The 19,147-nt window shown below is 42.4% G+C and overlaps 1 protein-coding gene across 5 annotated transcripts in view; it reads right to left on the bottom strand.

Moving 5' to 3' along the window:
- Positions 1-174: 174 nt before the first annotated feature.
- usp9 (ubiquitin specific peptidase 9) overlaps positions 175-19,147 on the bottom strand; it is a 40,030-nt gene continuing 21,057 nt past the window's right edge. For 2 of the 5 annotated variants that reach the window (XM_008282429.1, XM_008282445.1), the window contains 30 exons: positions 19,006-19,101; positions 18,615-18,826; positions 18,097-18,337; positions 17,677-17,826; positions 15,303-15,423; positions 15,047-15,177; positions 14,262-14,540; positions 14,010-14,147; positions 13,551-13,688; positions 13,233-13,399; positions 13,003-13,111; positions 12,740-12,886; positions 12,441-12,587; positions 12,137-12,344; positions 11,823-12,043; positions 11,340-11,527; positions 11,068-11,241; positions 10,805-10,946; positions 9,808-10,564; positions 7,803-7,926; positions 7,495-7,720; positions 7,163-7,292; positions 6,828-7,013; positions 6,296-6,516; positions 6,117-6,205; positions 5,864-6,020; positions 4,505-4,717; positions 3,943-3,972; positions 2,331-2,429; positions 175-1,006 (listed from right to left, as the gene is read on the bottom strand). In XM_008282429.1, coding sequence (XP_008280651.1) covers positions 776-1,006; positions 2,331-2,429; positions 3,943-3,972; positions 4,505-4,717; positions 5,864-6,020; positions 6,117-6,205; positions 6,296-6,516; positions 6,828-7,013; positions 7,163-7,292; positions 7,495-7,720; positions 7,803-7,926; positions 9,808-10,564; positions 10,805-10,946; positions 11,068-11,241; positions 11,340-11,527; positions 11,823-12,043; positions 12,137-12,344; positions 12,441-12,587; positions 12,740-12,886; positions 13,003-13,111; positions 13,233-13,399; positions 13,551-13,688; positions 14,010-14,147; positions 14,262-14,540; positions 15,047-15,177; positions 15,303-15,423; positions 17,677-17,826; positions 18,097-18,337; positions 18,615-18,826; positions 19,006-19,101 — 5,472 coding nt within the window. In that variant the 3' untranslated portion in view covers positions 175-775. Of the gene's footprint in view, positions 1,007-2,330; positions 2,430-3,519; positions 3,973-4,504; positions 4,718-5,863; positions 6,021-6,116; positions 6,206-6,295; positions 6,517-6,827; positions 7,014-7,162; positions 7,293-7,494; positions 7,721-7,802; positions 7,927-9,807; positions 10,565-10,804; positions 10,947-11,067; positions 11,242-11,339; positions 11,528-11,822; positions 12,044-12,136; positions 12,345-12,440; positions 12,588-12,739; positions 12,887-13,002; positions 13,112-13,232; positions 13,400-13,550; positions 13,689-14,009; positions 14,148-14,261; positions 14,541-15,046; positions 15,178-15,302; positions 15,424-17,676; positions 17,827-18,096; positions 18,338-18,614; positions 18,827-19,005; positions 19,102-19,147 lie in introns of those variants that run through there. The other 3 variants (XM_008282436.1, XM_008282460.1, XM_008282452.1) reach the window with 2 other exon arrangements.

Below are 19,147 nucleotides of genomic sequence, written 5' to 3'. Positions count from 1 at the left end.
AAAGGCAATGAGTTTCAGAACAATGTTGCATCACTGCTTTTTCACATCAACCAAACACCGTTAAAGTCCACCCAACCATTCCATATCTCACACTAAAACCAACCACAGCTCGTGAGTTGATTTGGCATGGGTCATAAGGTTGCCAGGGAGCTTAAGAATAATAGTATAATTATGATAATAACAATGCGTCCTTCTACAGTTGAATGACCAGTAACCGTCCGATGGTAGAACAAACTTTACTGCTGAGCATGGGTGATAAAACAAAGAGGAGTTGTTGTCTTCTTACAGTTTTTTTTGGGAATTTTTCTTATTTATAATATCCATTTTTGTTTTTCATATTATCTGCAACATCTCCCAACAGCAAACCACACAGAGTTATGCTACTGGGGGATCTGAACAGTCAAAAACATTAACATACTATGTACACCTTTTCGTCGTGTAGACAAGCGCATCAGCATCGTCAGCTCTGGCTAAATTTCGTTTTTCTTTATTAGAACTCTTGTCCACTCCCTCGCCTCTGCCGCTGCCAGCAGGCCCCTGTCACACGGTCAGGCAGCTCCAGGCCAGGGAAGAGCACCTCCCACAGGCAGGCGGAGGGGGAGAGAAGTGGCCTGGAGAGGGGATGGGAGGCCTGGCTCTGCCCTGCCCTGGGGCCAGAGAGAAAGAGACAGACAGAGAGTGAGGGGCCCGGCGAGGAGCTCAGTTGACCGAAGGATGAGAGGAAGGAGAGCGGGACGATGGAGGCTCGAGGCACAGCAGAGGGGAGGAGGGGAGGTTACTCCTTAGGCGGGGCGGGCGCTGGGGTCGAGGTGGGGGCGGGGGCGACCTCCTCGGTGCCCTCCCAGTTCTCTTGTGCTCGCGGGCCCGGGCCGGGAGTTGGACCAGGGCCTGGGGTGGGGGTCTGGGTCGGGCCCGGGGTCGGGGCCGAGGCGGGACCAGGACGCTGGGGGTTGTTCATGTGCTGAGCAGCGGGCCCAGTGTACGGCTGCCCATGGGGGTGGTTGTTCTGTTCAGGAGGACAGAGGGGACAAAAATCAGTCTGTCAGCAGGTAGGAGACAGTCCAGGAAAACTCAAGTTCAACTAAAGGTATTGAATACTTTAAAGGCACCCGCAGCCATTTGTTTTGGGTACGTGCAAGTTGGGAAATATTCAAAATATTTACTGTCAACAAATCCCATGATGACAATTAAGCATCAGAGGCCTGAAATCTCTTGTTCTTTACCATCAGCGGAATAAGATATATCAGATCTTATTCCTATGGTAACCGTCACCACATCAGTGAGCCACAGTGTTCTGTTCAACATTTTCCTTCAATACACTGAACACCAACACCATAGTTTCTTCAGTGTCAGGTTGTTATAAATACTAGGGCTGTGCAATATTGGAAAAAACACAAGATTGTCACATTTTGTTTTTCTGCAATATGAAAAAAAAAACTGGACGCCTTGAATTACTCTGTTTGGAAATAATCACTCTAGAATGATTTGTGGAATTTTGTAGGGAATTTCTGTCTAGAGAAAAAACATAATTAAAAAAAAAAGTCAAATATTTATCACGTTGTTTAACACTGGTAAAGGCATTTAAATAGTTTTTTGCTTTGAACAGCATTCAGATCTGACTTTGCACTTACTATGCTATTGATATATATTATTAATGCAACTGACATGTAACTATTTTCATCCTTACTTCAATTTTCAAAATATAATAAATCTCCATTTGCGAGTCAAATGTCCCTACTTTACAGCGTATTATTTTTATGGTAATGATTTATAGCTGTTAAAAAAAAAGGACTAAAAGCTTTTGAAGCATTTTGTTTATTGGACTCTTGTGGTGGAAAAACGGTGGCACATTCAAAAAGAATCTATGTACACAGCTGACATGAAGGTTCAGAAACTACTGTGTACGCACTCCTATTACAAAGCTTCATGAAGAATTGCGACGCTTTGTGCTTTCAAACAATGCATAATTTGATTCAGAATAAAATCTGGGCCCGTATTTGGGCTGCTGAGTGTAAAGGGGTGAAAGTGAAATGTAATTTGTCTTGGGAGAAAGTCGGTTGCAGTATTGTAATATCACAAACTCACTAGAAACTTGAGCCTTCGGTTGTGTGAGCACTCAGGCATGAAATAACACTTAGGAAAAATTATTTATCGCCATGGTTACCGGCATCATTAATGGATAATGCGAGACAGGCTACGGGAATCGACGCCGCTTCTTGTGCTCTCTGCTCTGCTTTGATAGTTAAGACACAAAAACAACAATCCCAGCTGTACGTAAGAAAGCAGAATGTCCGTCAAGACAGGAGGTGAACCGGCCTCAGAGACACTACCTGCTGAAACTGCGTGGTTCCAGGAGAATGTGGGTATAGAGAGGTGTCCTCAGGTGGGGAGGAGTCTTGATCATCAGGTGCCTCCTGTTCATCTGGCTCCTACAAAATAAGAGAGATGTCACGACAAATCAAAATGTAAACTGTATTTTTGTAGCTTTTCATCAATATAAAGTGGGTGCTGCATATGTAAACACATCTCTGGGTAAAATGTTCAACTTTGGCATTTCAGTGTGTCATATAGTGTGCAGGCTGCATGGGAAAGTCAAATTTCCTATTGTGTTGTCAAGTAAATGAGGTTTAAATGAGATTAGATTATGTGTGTGGGTGGATTCTACACCTGAGTGCATCCTCTCAGCACACTTTGGAAATGGAGCTAACAGAAGGTGCACATGAACCTCTCTACTGTCAAGGTAATTTCAGTGGGCCTTTTTTCCCCCCAAAGGATAAAGTCTAAGGTAATTTGTACTCTTATTATGCAATTTCTTCAAAGTAAGAAAGATACTGAATAACACCAGCCTCACCCTTTAGCAATTGTTTGTCATATATCTCTTGGACAGGGTCAAGTACACATTTAAACATATTACAACATAATCCAACAGACCCGTCGGGTAACAGATGCCATTAAACAGACCATCCACAAGTTGTTTTAACTTTTCACTGTAGTAATTATTTGGCAACAAATGAACATCTAATCTGCTAGTTCTCACGTTTTTTTTTGTTTTTTTTTAAAAAACTTCTGATTTGATGTAAATACAAAATGAGGTTGTTTTGTCAAACTGTACTGTTCTTTAAAAGAGTAAAGAGCAACATTACTATTATTACACAGTATGCTACTGGAATGGGAGAACAAAATGTTGCTCAGTGCTGAGAACAGCTCAAATACTGTAAGTAATCCTAAATACTGAAGTACAGCTGAGGCTGAGAAATGCAGGTGGCAGGCCGTACCACACTTTGAGGAAGCAAAGACTGGCAAAAAAAGGACTACATTGAGATGGAAGACTGGCTATGTCAGTGCTGTTGCTTTGGCCAATCACTGGGACTGGGCAGCAGGACAGGAAGAGAACAAAGATCTGTTCACTGTGTGCAGCTGCCTAACATGACTTATTATGCCAGTTACACTATTTAGCATCTCACCAGCGGCCAGTCTACCTTTCCATTTACTACAATAATCGACAAGATGTTATTTTTAAAAAAAATATATTTATCTACTGTCACAATCTGCTTGTACTGACACAGTGTGAACATGTATAAACAAGATAAAAAAAAACAATAATACACATTTCAAGGGGTGATAAACTGGAAATAAAAGTGCTAATTAATTCCTATAAAGCATTCTGGCAGTTTGTATAAATCTCTTCCTGTAACCTCATGTCCGTAACCATTTATATAACTTTAATATCACATGTCAAGAGTATAAGCAGGACTCAACAAGACTGTTTCTAGCCTCTCGCTAGCTACGCTACAAGAAACTCAAAGTTGTGCAATTCTAACTAAAGTGTTCAATGTGTTGGAGGTCTAAACATGGGTCAACTGTTCAGTGTTTCTCTGCTGATTCTTTAGGTAAATTATGTTTATTTTCCTTCCTTTATGTCGTGGTGCCTGGAATACTGACCTTCCCTGGGCTTCCCTGAGTACACTTGAGCTGTGTATGGAATATTACAGGAGAAGTGTGTCATTTGACTGGATTTTTCATCATAAAAATACAAATAACTCATTTAAAAAAATTATATTTATGTGTATTGTGAACTCTAGCCAAGAAAAGAAAACATTCAGCATAGGAAACATGTCATAGCTGTCCCTATATTGATTGGCCTGCTAAATATTCTATCAGGTGTCAGAACAAAAAGCTACAGCTAAAAACCCAGATCATATTCCATGCAAAATGACATGAGACAGAAAAAAGAAAACTATAAATCCACCATAAAAAAAAACTGTTTATAATAAAATTTCTGGTCAACCTAATACTTCCTTTCTTACAGATTCACATCCAGTTAACTGCTGGTCATGTTATGCCATTCGACGGGTTGTTGTTTTGAAGTGATACGCATCAGTTTCATGCTCACTCATAACAATATTTCTGTGGGGCTTCTCTGTTACCTCTCTAAACACAATCCCTAAGACTGCATGATAATGTGAAACTGTGGGTGTGAAGGGTAAGATGTCAATGCCATTACCTCCTCAGGACAGAGTTCACAGGCCTTGGCCAGTGTCATACGTGCACTGTGCGAACGCTCCAAGAAATATCCGTTGGAGGTCTCGTTGCTCTGAACCGGAGGGGACCAGTTGTTGTAGGTGTACTGGGGATTTCCTGTGTACGGCCTCCTCTCCAGCTCATCCCCTAACCACTCCACTGCCCACGTCCATTTTCGCTTCAAGTCGCCATTACTCTGTACAAACACAAACACAGAATAAGTTCATTAGCAGATGTGGTTTAACCAGATATACTTGTATGTATGGCAGGTACAGTTTTCTTTTCATACCATTTAATTGAACTGTTCAAGTGCAGGGCTAGGATGTGAGAAAGGACCAGAGGGCTTTACCACAAAGCAAGTTTGACATAGCTGGGCTTTCTTTGTATAAGCCGGCTTAACAAAACCTAACACCCCAGTCAGAGAAAATGGACATCACGACTGTAATTACCAGCTTTCTTTGCTAACACAGGCCTTCTTCGTCAGACTCTGTGTGCCTTCACATAAAAGGGTGTGTTTGCTGCATTATGTTACTCTTCTTCTGCACAAAATAAACAAATAGTGGGCCACCTAAATCAGTCAGGTTGTTCTAATGGAGAGATACGAGGAATATAAAAACTGTAAAAAAGTGCTGCAACTGCAAACAATGCAAAAGAGGAATGCTGGTAGAAAACTTGGATTTCAATCCAGCCATTTATTTAAACTGCACATTAGAGTTGTTAACCTTTAAATTTCATGTTTAAAAATGATGACATAATGCAGGATATCACTTTCAATTTTGGCCAAACCAACTTAAAATAATGTTACTGATTGAATATTCTCTGTAACAAACACCAACAGGACAATCAATTTTCTAATCTGTGACCAAACATAAAAACATATATTTGTCTTTTCTGCATCACCAACTGAATGCGTGTAGGTTCCTGTGGCAACACAATGTTTACTGTGTGCAATACTGTAACTGCACAGCTTCATTCATTGACAATAGCAACATGCAGCTCAACAGTTTTGGAGATGTAACATATTCCCTCAGAATCTGTATCACTGACAGAGATCAGCAAAGGAATTAATGAAAGGGAGACGCTTTTTACAGCTGTAACTCTGAATGGAACCTTCTACCAGTCAGATTAGCTCCACAGTAAAAGTTACTATGGTGATCTAGCAGGTCAAAAGAGAGCTGCCTTCGTGACATTGAAAACTCTGACTTCAGGTTCAACAAACCTTGTGAACCCATTAGCCTTGCTTCGTTGTACAGCCCTCTGATCTGCCAGGCACTGCACTTTGTGTATGTTAGCTAGTACTTGGGTCAGTCGGCATCATTAGAAAAACTGTGAGTAAGCGTACCTGTAGGATCTGGTAAGCCACAGAGCAGTTGCTAAAGAGGGCCACCATGCACTTGATGCACTGATAGGCCCGTTTCTGGTAGTGGTTCTTGGAGCGCTGGATGGTGTCAAAAAGCCCATCTCTGTCATCAGGAATGCCTTTCAGCACATTGTGGATCCTACACACAAAGAAAGGAAAGCAAATTTGAAATTATGATCATTTTTAAAAAAACAATGCAGCTCTCATAATTTACACACTGAACAATAAGCCTGACCTGTGTGTCTGCCAAGAGTCTTCGATGAGCAGGATCTGTAGCAGCAAGTCCAGGTAAGGCCTCAGCTCGTAGGTGTAGGAGTACGCCACCTGCAGACAAACAAAACATGTCAAATCTAAACACCAGCTCTTGTAGACTAAGTAAGCCACCTACAGAGTTATGGATATCCGGACATTCACCTGCCAGAGCAGTTCACTGAGCACAGTGGAGGAGAACTGAGGGTTCTCCCAGCAGCTGAAGCGAAGCAGCTTCACCGTCTCCTCGGAGTTGCTGCAGTCCTCGATGATCTTCTTCACGTAGCTGGTCCTCACAAACAGGATCTCTGCCACCAGCTGCTGCACAGGCATCACTGGAGCTGTCAGGTTGGTGTCTCCATAAGGGTTAGGGAGAGGAGGATTACCTGTAGCAGAGAAGAAATTAGAATTATTATTCTGAAATACACATAGCTATTAGATGCAAATATACACACGTTTTCATGTTACTGTGTCTCTCATTCATTAATTCTGAGAGCCCTCAGCTCCAAGCTGTGCCTACACAGCACAAAGGCTCAGAGTGGCTGCTTTGTCAGTCACTATATCCTGAGCAAGGATGAAAAATCCTCATTGGGCTCCAACTCTCACCACCACCACAGAAGACTATTTCGCAGGTTATCACTGGCTAACATCTGCTGAGTTAATTTCACTTATTGTCGTTGAAAAATAACACACTCACCATTGATGGAGGACTGCATGCGTGAGGAGACGTCACAACAGCGGACCAGCTGGGAGACCACAGTGTAGAGTTTGCCCAGCTCAGCGTACTGGTACTTAATGGGAGGGCCAGGACCCTCGTCCAGAGCAACCAACATGAAAGTGGCAGGAACATTCAGCTTCAGCAGCTGTGTCTTTTCTGCCAGGCCTGTATGTGTTAGGAGTAGTGAGGGGGTAAAGGAAAAGAAAGCAGCTTTCTAAGTCCCAAAAAACTTCACTATATTTTCCATAAACCTTTTACAATTCAGTGAGGAACAGATGTACATGACAAGTAGCTGACGTCCGTGTGCCCCTTACCCAGATTGGCGTACATGACAAAGAGGTTGAAGTACTGCTGCAGATGACGGCCGTGTTCAGAAACCTCTCTTCTGAGCAGGTTGAGTACAGCTCTCAACAGGTGGTCACTTAGACTGAGGTTATCACAGCCCTGATTTACAAACATGGAAAACAACAGTCAAACCACAGCAAGGTTAATCAATCTGGAGAAGAGGCTGAGAAACCTCTTAGTAATAACCTGCGATACAAACTGCCTAAAGTATCTTCCAGGAAACCTGTGATTCAAAGCATCTTCCAGAAAGTCCTAATGAATGTCCATTTTCCCCAGAGCCCCACTGAGGTCTGGCACTAACCTGAGCCGAGGGTCCAGGCGAGGCGGTGGGGGAGGGGCAGGGGCCGTCTTGCAAGGAGAAGTGAGCGATGAAGACAATGAGCTTGGCAAACGCACCACGGACCTCAGCGCTCGGGCACTCGAGCAGGTACTCAGAGAACCGGTTAGGGTAAGCAAACAGGACGTTGTGTGCAAACCAATAGCGTACATTCTTACTGTGTCTCAGCAGGATGCAGAGGGCGTCATACCTAGAGGGAAAGATGAGAAGAATATTTATAAACAAAGAAAACAACACAGAAAACGTCCAAAACAGAGGCAGGCAGGGCTTACCAGTCACTGGCAGGACCCCGTACTACTTTCTTGGTGTGAAACCCTGTGCTGAAGAGGAACCTAGCAGCCAGCTGAGCACTTATCATAGCAATCTCCTCTGCCTCTGGCAGAAGATGGTCTTGTCCTAACAGCAAGAGAACAATAATTACCACAACACACTGAAAATCTTCCAGTTAATTTACATTTAGTTTTAGGTGGTATCAAAATATAAACTGCCAACAATCTAGAAAGCTACAACCAGACAAAGGCAAAAATCTAAATTTGACCTATTGTTAGATGAACTGATGAAATTGCTACCAATCACATAGCCTTATTAGACATTCATAAGGTTGACCAAAAAATACACAAAGCAAAGTACTTATACACTGATGAATACAACATACATACATTGCAACGTAGATACACATGCATTGCAATCTGCAAGTAGTAGGACAGTGACATTCTCCCTTTTCTTTTTGATGTTGTCCATTATATTGAATTTGAAATAAAATAATCAAAGAGTTCCAACCTTCTCCCTGTTCCAATCTGAATATGATTTATATCATTTTGCACCAATTTTTGGACAATGAATAAAACTGGCTATAGTTTCCACCTGGAGGTAAACATCCTTCGAAGTTGAATTTTGTTTTCATATTTATCATTTGATTTCAACTCCAAAGTGTTGACACTTTGCAACACGCCATTAACACAATAAAATGTGCGTCGGTCCTGCTATTCACAGGCTGTATTTTATGCATCATATTACAAATAGAGAGGTAAAAGATGTTAGAAATTTGTATGGCCGAGCACTCTAATTCTTGTTCAATCCATTTTGATTTTATCTAAAAGCACGAGTAAGATGAATCACAAAATACTGATGATGAAACGGCAAATTGTTAGTTGTCAGCTCACACTGTGAACAGCAGCGTTAGGCCTCAGAGCACGCTGAAACACAATGTTCCAGCTGCAATCAATATTATATCCAATCACACATCAGAACTAACAAAACTGGGACTGCATGTTGGGTCAGTAGGTGATTTGTCTCAACCGCTAATCCAAAAAAGAAACATCACACTGCTGCTGCCGAGAAAGGTTTTTCAAACTGACATATTGACTGCATACATGGTAGAAAACAGACTACATCCTTGAAGATGTGAATCATTCAATCCTGCAGTGCTGCTGTGGCAATGACTTCGCTCAAATGTGTATTTTTCTCTGTAACATTATTGGGCTTTGGCTCAATTAATAATGCATGGGTGCTTTTTAATGTCTAATACAGAGGCACTGCAGTTCTCAGCATCTCATGCTTAACTACTATACACTAATTCTTTTCCACAAGCATGCTTTATATTAGTATCACTTTGAAATGTATTTTTTTAGACAAGCAAGTCAGAGATTAGTGATACATTTATTACGGCAGCTCCTGTATCTTAAAGAGAAAAGCCTTGAAATCCACAGTAGAGATACGATGAGGAATTATTCAAAAGATCAAAAAAAGCCCTCAAGGGGGAATTGGAGATCAGCGTCCTAATTAAAAGGACGACGTAATTCTGAAAATCTGTAACAAGTCATATGCGATACATTTTTAACACTCTATCATCATGAGCTATATGTCAATAATGTCAGTCCTTATCAGGTTTCTTGTCTGGTTAACAGTTATTGTTTCATCTGTCTGTTTTCGTATTTTTTTGTTTGCTACTTTAGCAAGCTGCCATCTTAACTAGAGCTCCCTCCTGAAGGAGGCTTTTAACCTCAATGGGATTTACCTGGATGAATAAAATAAGCAAAAGCTGCTACACTGGCTTGCGTTCACATTTATGATTTACCAGCACAATATATCTAGCGGCTGCCACCTCATGTATACGTTTTGTTAAAGTTTGAAGTAATCAAACAGTGCTTCCAGCAAGATTGCACTCAAGGTCTGAGTTGAAATTAAGCGGCTTTCTGTACCAACAAAAAATAGTACATTTGATCCACTGAATTAGTTTTGCATTTAGCTGCACACACAAAAAAAAATGATGCATACCTGGAGGAGGGTTTAAATAGACACTGTTACAGGTCAGAAGTTTCTTAATGAACTGGAAATATTCCAGGCTGTATTGCATTCGGTTGTGCATGAATTGGACGTTCTGCTTGCGGACGCTGCACTCGATGACACCAGGCATCTTGACCTGATGAGGCTTGGTGGAGGAGATGGTCAACTCCGAGATGTATTTGACAAGCTCGCTGTCCTTGTCCAGAGAGTCCATACGCTCATAGAACAGGATGTAGGCATTCCACCAGCGCTTCTGCCTCCTGTACGACATCCTTTTCATCATATGATCAAACACCTCGCCCATGTATTCCCCTCCAAAGCACTGGTTCTTCATCTCCTCCTCATCGTCCATCTTGCACTCAGTCACATCACCATCATCAAACTTATACCAGCGATTCTTCTCACCGTCACCCCCGTTCCTCTGGATTATGTAGGAATAGTAGTGTCCGCCACTGGCCTGGCCAGAGTGGACCAGCACTCCCACCAGACGATACTTGGAGCTGCCCGGCGGTGTGGGTTCAGAGGGCTCGTTCTGTTGGATCACCTGGTTCTCTGGGTTGACGTCGTCGCCCTCTAGCTTGGCCACACCTGCTACCGTGTACGGCTCCATGTCCAGCTCCCTGGGGAACTCAAAGTAGTCATTGAACTTGATGGCACACTCCCTCTCCCAGTCGTAGTCGAAGCGCTTCAGCTGGATGGCCAAGACAGGTGGCAGCTTCTTGATGAGCAGACGTTTGACTGTGTCCACCTGACAAGGAGAGCAAACATCCCAGATTACTTATTGGTCCTTCAAATAAATCTCCTAGAAATTACTGAAAGAAAGACAAGATACTTTTAAGCTAAACAAGGAGAGCTCCTAATGCCTCCCCTTCGTAAATACATATTTCTGCAATTATTTATAGTTAAAATATCAGTCAAATTGGTTCCATTTTCCCATAGTACCACATTCAGATACTGGCTAGCAACCAGAAGTGTGCTAGATTCTCACCTTCTTATTACACTTCTCACAGTGGTAGGCGTTGGCTCCTTCAAGCAGATCTCCTTTAACATACTGCTCCATTGAGTCCAACAGGTTCTGGTGGTTTCTGATGTCTACATTGAGCGTTGTGAACGACTCCTCACACTCATACCTGACAACACAGAACAATTTATTGGGTTAAAAAATAAATAAAAATCCAATATGGTCTTAAGTTTCAAATTATCAAAATAATGATTTTCAACAACCAACCGCAGCAACAAGACTGCACTCACCTATGGGGGCATCCCTGACAGATTTTCTGGTCAGCGAAGGACCCTCCAAGCACCTTGCTGAGCATGGCAGGGTGGCCCAGAGCTTTCAGAGCTTCATCCAAACTGTCCACCAAAGAGTTGAAAAACTCAAGAGCATCATGCTGTTCCCTCAAGTTAACTGGCTCACCCCATAACCTAAAAAGGATGCAAAGGGCAAAAGATAAATAAACATTAGCAACCTCTGAACAGCTAAAAGCAGGTGCAATTACAATGACTCTGAGTCTTTAAAATACCTGAACTGTTTCCAGAATCCCCTGGGGACGTAGTACTGCAGTCTGGACGCAGCCAGATGACCAAAGATGACCTGTAGGTGACGCAGTACCCCAATGTTGTACTCTTTTCTGTCCTCTGACTTACTGGAGGGTTTATCATCAAACTGGTGATGGTAGCTGAACACCTCATCACGAGGATCTACATTACTCTGTGGAGATTAAACAGACAGGCCAGATATAACTAACCACACGTCTCCCCAAATCCACAACTGTTCGTAACGAGACTAAATGGCCAAATGATAATCGGGTGACTAGGATTAATGGCTTTCTAAAAAGTGAGATATTATTTAAAATTGGTCCTGTAATTATGATGCCCTCAGCTCCAAGTTCAGCCTACATGGCCTACAAACTGGAGTTGGCCATTTTGTCAGTCACTAGATCGTGAGAAAGGATGAAAATCTTCATCGGGCAAAAACTTTCTTATAACAGAAACTCTCACAGTACCTCATTCTCCTGCTTCTCATCCCCCGACATGTCATCATCCACGTCAGTCCCCGTGCCCTCAATTGCCAGGATGCCATTGCGTATGGGAGGAATCATGTACAGCTGCTGAATGACAGAGTTCATATAGCAAGTGGCTCCAGCGTTCTTCAAACCTACAAAGCCTTTGTTGGGCCTTGGCCCAACTGGGGGCAAGTACTCCCACTCCGTTAGTGTCTCACAACCTGGAAGGAGAGGAAAGTAAAAACATTCTCATGCATAATTAATTTACAAGTTGCCAGCTTATTTATGAAATGGCCACAGCCATGTTTCCCTACCTAAGTAGTACATGTCAGTCAGAGTGTCGACTATTTGTTTCAGGTTGCGGACACAGCCAACAGCCAGAGCCACCAGGAGCTCAAAGCCAGCATTGATGGAAGCAGGGGTGCTGCACACTGGGATGGCCTGCTCTGTGGGGAACTCGCCACTCTTCATGTACTGCAGGTAAACATTAGATGCTGGGAAGATGAAGTCATCAATCAGCTCCTAATCAGGACAAAAGGGAGAAGGGATCTCATTAGTAATGTCAAGAATCAAAACTAGAGAATGGATGTTTTTTTGGTCATAGTCTGTTCATTGTACCTTGATGAGATTCGCTCCTCCCTTCTCGCAGCCAATGTAATACTTCTTCTCTGGTGTCTGGAAGGCTAGAAGCTCTTTGGTGACCCCAAGGTGGCCCTCCAGGATCGTCTCCTCCACACCAGTCTCTCCTGTCCTCTTGACCTCATCCTAATGAATGCAAACCTATTGAGTACCACAACTTTTCCCCACTTGGATGAATTCAAGTATTTTTTTTCAGGGGACATATTACAACATACTGACTAAAATATTTAAGATATTTTAAAAAAAATCATGAACACAAGGTTGACAGGGTATTTTACCCGTATCCGTTTCAGCCAGTCGATCTCATTGTTGAGCAGCACCTCAGCATTTGGCAGGTTAATGTTGCTGTTGTAGGCATAGTTTAGCAGATGTCTGAGCAAAGTGAAGTAGTCGCCTGCATGTTTGGCTCGCTCTTTGGCTGTACTCTGGACACACACACGGACAATTTCACATTAGGACTGTGTGTGGTGACGCATTATACTGTCCAGTATATCAGAACAGACAAATGATCTCCATAAAAAGTTGATATATAGACACTCACCCCCAGCACAGTGAAGAGGAGGGTGATAAAGAAAAGGAGGGGTCGATGGCCCATACAGCACCTAGTCGCCATCAGGAAAAACTGCTCCTGGGCCATTTGACGCACAGATCTGCAGAAGACAGTTTTCAACATCAGCTATTCTGTCAGAACTTTAAAATGCAACAGATGATGAGAATGTCTCCTCTATCTCAGTCAGGACATTTATGCTTCACCAGCACTGTTGTACTCACTTGCTGTGGCAGTGTAGCAGCAAGTCTATAATGAAGGTCTGCCAAGCCTTCTCCTTACTGAGCGTGTCAAGAGCCGTAGGCATGAGGGCGAAACACAGTGTCATCACTTCCAAGGCCTCGCAACACACCTGCTCATCTTCTCCATCTGGCTCCTTGGCTGCATTTGTCTACAAAGAGTAAGACAGATGAAAAATATTAGGATAACAAACACTGCTGATCCCTTTTAAGGCTGCTAGGCTGAACAAGATCTCTGGGGTTCTAATGCTGGAGTACGGTCAACTCCAAAAAAGTCACATTTAGAACAAACTGTGGTTTTACCTTCTCATATATCTTGCTGATTTCTTCATTGGAACTGAAGACGAGTTGCACTGTACCACAGCCTGATGCCCACACTATTTTCTGTACTGCTCGGATCACACAAATGTCAGGGATGTACTTTGATGCCTGGAAGAAATTCTGGTAACAGAAACAAAAAAACAGTTCCATAAAATTGATTATTATGACAGCACAAGTCAACAAAATAGGTTTTTATCTACAAATCTAGTGTTTGCTTGCACATACATTTCTTACAATCCACTTCTTATCTTTGCATACAACTCACACTAAAATAAAATATCCCCTCTTTAAAAGTAGGTATCAATCTTCTCTATGTAGATATTACTCATTAAATTACTACCCAATGCACACTACCTATAAAAACAATTCCAGTTTATAACTATTACATATTCATGGTATTCTGATCTTAAACAGTTTAAACAAGAAAATGGATTTTCTTACGTTTTCTGTCACCTCATCAGAAATCTGCTGGGCCAGGCGAATGGCTACATTTCGCAGCATGCATTCAGAGGCAGGGTTGGGGATGTTTTGCAGGGCACTCTGGAGAACCAACGCCTGGTCATGTGTGGCTTGATTTATCTATTGACAGGTGCAGACAAAGAGACAAGCAAGCATGTCACGGATATTTTCTGCTACTACTGAGGAACAAGTTATACAGGTTTGTGTCTGTGTAAGTTATGTGTGTGGCCTAACCGGAGAGACAGGAATATTTCCCTCAGCATTGGGCTGGCAAGCCTCAGCCACAGCCTTCACATGCCCAAAGCCTACTGCGGTCAGGAGAAGCTTGGCAATCTTTAGCGCGTTGAGGTAAGCCCCACGCCGTGTCTCCATGTCCGCCGATGGGAGGAAGTTGTTTCTTGTGAGCATGCTTAACACCAAGGGCAGACCACCACTCTTTAAGAAGTTGTATTGGAAGTCGCTGGCATCTTCGCCCAGAGTGGCACTGGCTGGCATCAGCAAAGCATACACAACCTGGAACGTGGACAAGGATAGTGTAAATCTTCTTATAGAAAACAAACATGAGAGACGAAGCGTGGAACTGGTACATGTTCCTGCTTTTTATTCTTCATTGTGCAACAACAGTAGAGAGGCCACATCTTTATATACAGGATATTTCAAATTTGAATCAAATTAAATTTTATCGCATGTTCTAAGACAAACTGAGTTGACCAATGTGTTGTACATGTTATAAGCAACCAAGAAGCTGTGCAAACATCAAGACAGGATAAAATCAATTTGTAGAACACAATGAAATAGTACAATATACAGGCAAAACAAGATTGCAACTTGGAAGATCAATTTCTAAAATAAAGAGCACTAATGAAGTTGCAACACTTCTGTTCATACACCAGTGACTACACATTGACACACCACTACAATACAGGCTATTTAGTCACAGAATGCAAGAAATGTGGTTAACGGGGCACATAAAGTATTACAACTTGCGACGCAAGGTGTGATGCAACACTGAGCCTCACCTCAATGAGGTAGAGCACTTGTGAGGGTGAAGGGCCGAAGAAACGCGAGTCCAAAGAAGGACTCAGGCTGTTCTCACCAAGCTTAGCGTGGTCCAGACACACAGCTCTGAGATTCTCCACTGTAGTGTTATCTAAGGACACAGCCACAGCACAAACATAGCCACTGACATAACACAGTCTGTGTACATTAGTTCAGGAGTACGTTTTCGTCGAGCAAACTGGGGGAGTAATATTGTGAACACAGGTGCGTGTATACCTGGGGGCATGAGTTTCATGAGAACTCGAGCTCCATCTCTAAGCAGAGGCATGTTGAGGTTGCAACCCAGGTCAGCCACCTGCCACAGGAAGGAGATGTAGCGCAGATGCAGCGACATAATCTGTAAAATAAGAACTTTTGTTTACATAGTGATCATCACACAATGACACACCACTGAATCATATAATGAGGGGATAGAGAGCAAAGCACTGTTGTCATCATTAGGGCCGAGTGAGAATTATTCTGTCTTCAAGAAGTAAGGTAGGTCCAATGGTACATCAGCAACCCTAACTGAATAAAATAAAGTAATAAATGAGCCATCTGAAAAAAAGGCGATGGACATTTCGAAAATTGAAGTTCATTACAGCTCAAAAGTTCCACTCACAGAAACTGCGATCAAGAGATTTATGGCTGAATCCTAACAGTTTAAACACTAGTCGAAGAGAGTTTTAGAGCCATGGTTTCTGCATGACCGATGCAGACTTCGAAGGCGGAAGCAATTCCATTCAACTTACAATAAGTATGCATCGCTCTGACGGTCACATTGCCCCTCATATCGAACACAGAATAATACGAAGGCCTCCCGTGGATATCTCTGAAAGTCTGGCTGTGACTTTGCACTTTTTACAGAATATAGCAGCTTGTTACAAATTGGGCTGCTGCACTGTGTTTATGTGATTATTTCCGAGGTGTGGCGAGCACAGTGGGCGGACACAGCCTAGGATTTCTGGGAAATGTTGAACTTATTACTGTGTTAGGTCACTGCTGATGTTAAGCATGTTCAAATCAAAGTGCCATCAAAGACAAGCAGTGACTTCTTCAACTATAACTCGTCTAATAATGAATTATAAAAGATGTGTATGACGAAGAATGTCCTAATTCAGTCTCTGCTTATGACAAGTACTTCTTTTAAGAACATTTGATTTCCTGATACATGCACAGTCGTCACGCTTCAGTGTGAACAGTCTGTGCAGTTACAAATTTTGGGTTGCACGCTGACGTCACGGACATCATGCTTTCTGCCTTGCCTTACGGGCACCTGGAAAGAATACATAGTTTCTTAGTTGAACAAGTTTTGAATGGAAAAAACAAACAAACAAACAAATTCCATAAGAAGTGGCAAAACTCAGTCAGTCATGCAAGGAAATGTAGAAAGCACGAGGTCCATGGCGCAAGTGATGTCTGCATGCAACCCAACAATTGTGCCTGCACGGACTGTTCACACTGCAAGTGTGACAACTGTGTATATAACAGGAAAGCAAATGCTGCTTAAAAAAAGTTCCTGTTATGAGACATTTCTGTTCACACAACCGGTCCCTGTGGCTATTAGGTTGTAATTACATATGTTGGGTAGGAAATCCCAAGTGTGCAATCATGTTGAGGGGGTAAGGGACAACCCATGGAGGGTGACGTGCAAACTTAAGGTTTCTGCCAGAGAAGTTGTTAGGCCCAGCAGCTGGGATGACCTCACTGGCCTGGTACTGGAACACACACTCAGCATGCTCTTATTTGCTCAAACCTGTGCAGTCCGGAGACATACTAATGGCAGCATTACAGTACGGTCTTACAGTTTCAGGGATAATTCACCATGAACAGTGTGCTCAACCAAACCAAGGCACGAATTCGCTGCACTTCCTTTACCTGAGGCGAGGTTAACATTGTTGAAGGTTACATGCCGCTCGTAAGCTTTCAAACCATTTCATCGCTTTTCAAACACATCAGTTGACCTGCCCCACTAAGTTGAAAAACATCTTCCCTGATGCCAAGGCTGCTGGGCTTACAATACCCTCGCAGAAAACCATGCACACATTTGCCTATCATTTGTTAATCTCAAAAACAGTTTCTCATTTAAAACATGTAAGTAGGCCACTTAGTATCGCCACTCATTCCAACTTTAAATAGTCTAGATAAATATATACCATTTGGCTTATTCTCTAAATGTTCAGTTTCCTTGCTGGTTTTTCAAACTGACTCAGAATCATTACTGCACCTGCAAACGTCACAGAGGCCTGGCTTGTATGTGTGCTTGCAAAATGTATAATTGAAAGGCACCTTTTTATGGTTTTCTATTTCTCTGTTATGTACCAATATTACCAATGTCAGTCCTGGAGCTCACACCATTTTCTGATGACCCCAAAAGATATACATTCATATAATTAAAAAATATCATAAATGTGCTACAGCTAGTTGACTAATGGCTTGAACGAATGAATACTAATCGACATGGAAAATCTTCAGTCAGAAACAGCTAGATTGCTAGTTTTCCTTGTATGGTATGAAGTCTAATAATGTGACTGGCTTACAACAAATCCCATCACTCAGCTCTTGTTATGCTGTTTATACAGTTAATACAGAACATGTGCTTTTCACTCACCACACCAGGAAGACAGCTTTCCACCTCGGGGTTGGGCCCGTCACTGTAGTGGTTGCCGTGGTTACCAGGCGAGCCAGTGGATGAGTCAGATGAGCTGTCTGGACTCGAGGGCATGTTGGCACTCACCTGGGTCAGCTTGGCTGTGATCAGCTATACAAAAAAATATAGTGAGACTGAGTTATTGCTGATCTAGTGAAATATTCACTAAGGTGTTCAAGAAGTCAAAGACAAACACATTCTGGGTTTAAAATCTTACTTTTGATGTGAACACAATGGCTAGGATCACATCATTAAAGTGAAGTATTAGTGAACAGCAAAAAGGAAAAACGTATTACTGGTACAGTAAAAAAAGAAATTCACAGCATACTACCTTGTACAGAAAATTTCTTTTATCAGTCCAAGAGAAGAGCACAGTCTCACCGTTTTGTCCTTCAAATTGAGCTGTCCAATCAGCTTCCTGTCGTCAGCTGGATCAACGACTTCCCCACCAATAAAGAGCTCGATCTTGGTATGTGCAGCATTGGCTTTTATCCTGTTCAGGATTCCACGCCGAACTGAGCCAATTGTGTCATTGGTGTGGGACCAGATATCCAAATCATCAACCTGACGGCCTTGATTGGGGAAACGGACGATCAACGTGATATGCTTCCCACGGAAAGCTCTGCAAGACAAATGGAATAAGGAAGGTTTAGGAAGAACAGTAAAGACAGCACTTTGTTTATCTCATGGCAACAAGTGTAAATAAAGCAAATGGACTCCTGTCTTTTCACTAATTTTAATGTGTTAACTGTAAACAACTTACTGCAGCACACGTAATGACACTAATGTTGATTTTATTTATGCTTGTAACTCATAAGACATCTTTAGTGATTTGGAGTTTGTTTTTTTATGTCCAACCATGTCATGATAAATGAAGTGCAGTGTCGGTGAGTCTGTACCTGGACATGGGCAGTATAGTCCTCTCCTCGTGGTAGTCACTGTCACACTCATTGATGTACTCCTTAAGCACAGTGAGAACGCGCACCATGCGGATGGCCTCCTGACGTGCACAGTTGATGCTGTCTTTATCTCCATCCAACACACAAAGGGTATCGTAGGATGCTTTCAGACGGTCAAAACATGACTGGATGAAATCTTCATGAATCTCAACCTAACAGGAGAGGAAACAGGTGGAGACAAGTACCTGTGATTACACCAAATGCACAGTGCGCTTGTTGACTGACACATCTTAACGAATAGTTTGACAAACGCATAACAAAAGAATGTTAAAATTCTGTGTTAAGTACATTTTACTTCTTCGTTCTAATTGAGATTAAATAGTCCCAGTACCTGGTTGACCTGCAGTTTTGGTCCGAGGTTGGTGTAGATCTCTTTCAGCAGGTCTATGGCTCGACTGGCGATGTCGTCACTTCCTTGAATTACCACCTGGGAGAGAATAATATGGAAAAACATGATCTTTTGTCAAGATTAC

The sequence above is a fragment of the Stegastes partitus genome, unplaced genomic scaffold (assembly GCF_000690725.1).
Source record: "Stegastes partitus isolate 25-593 unplaced genomic scaffold, Stegastes_partitus-1.0.2 Scaffold7, whole genome shotgun sequence".
Classification (NCBI taxonomy): domain Eukaryota; kingdom Metazoa; phylum Chordata; class Actinopteri; family Pomacentridae; genus Stegastes; species Stegastes partitus.
Note: the sequence above shows the minus strand (reverse complement) of the source record. Positions and strands in the feature narration are given on the sequence as shown.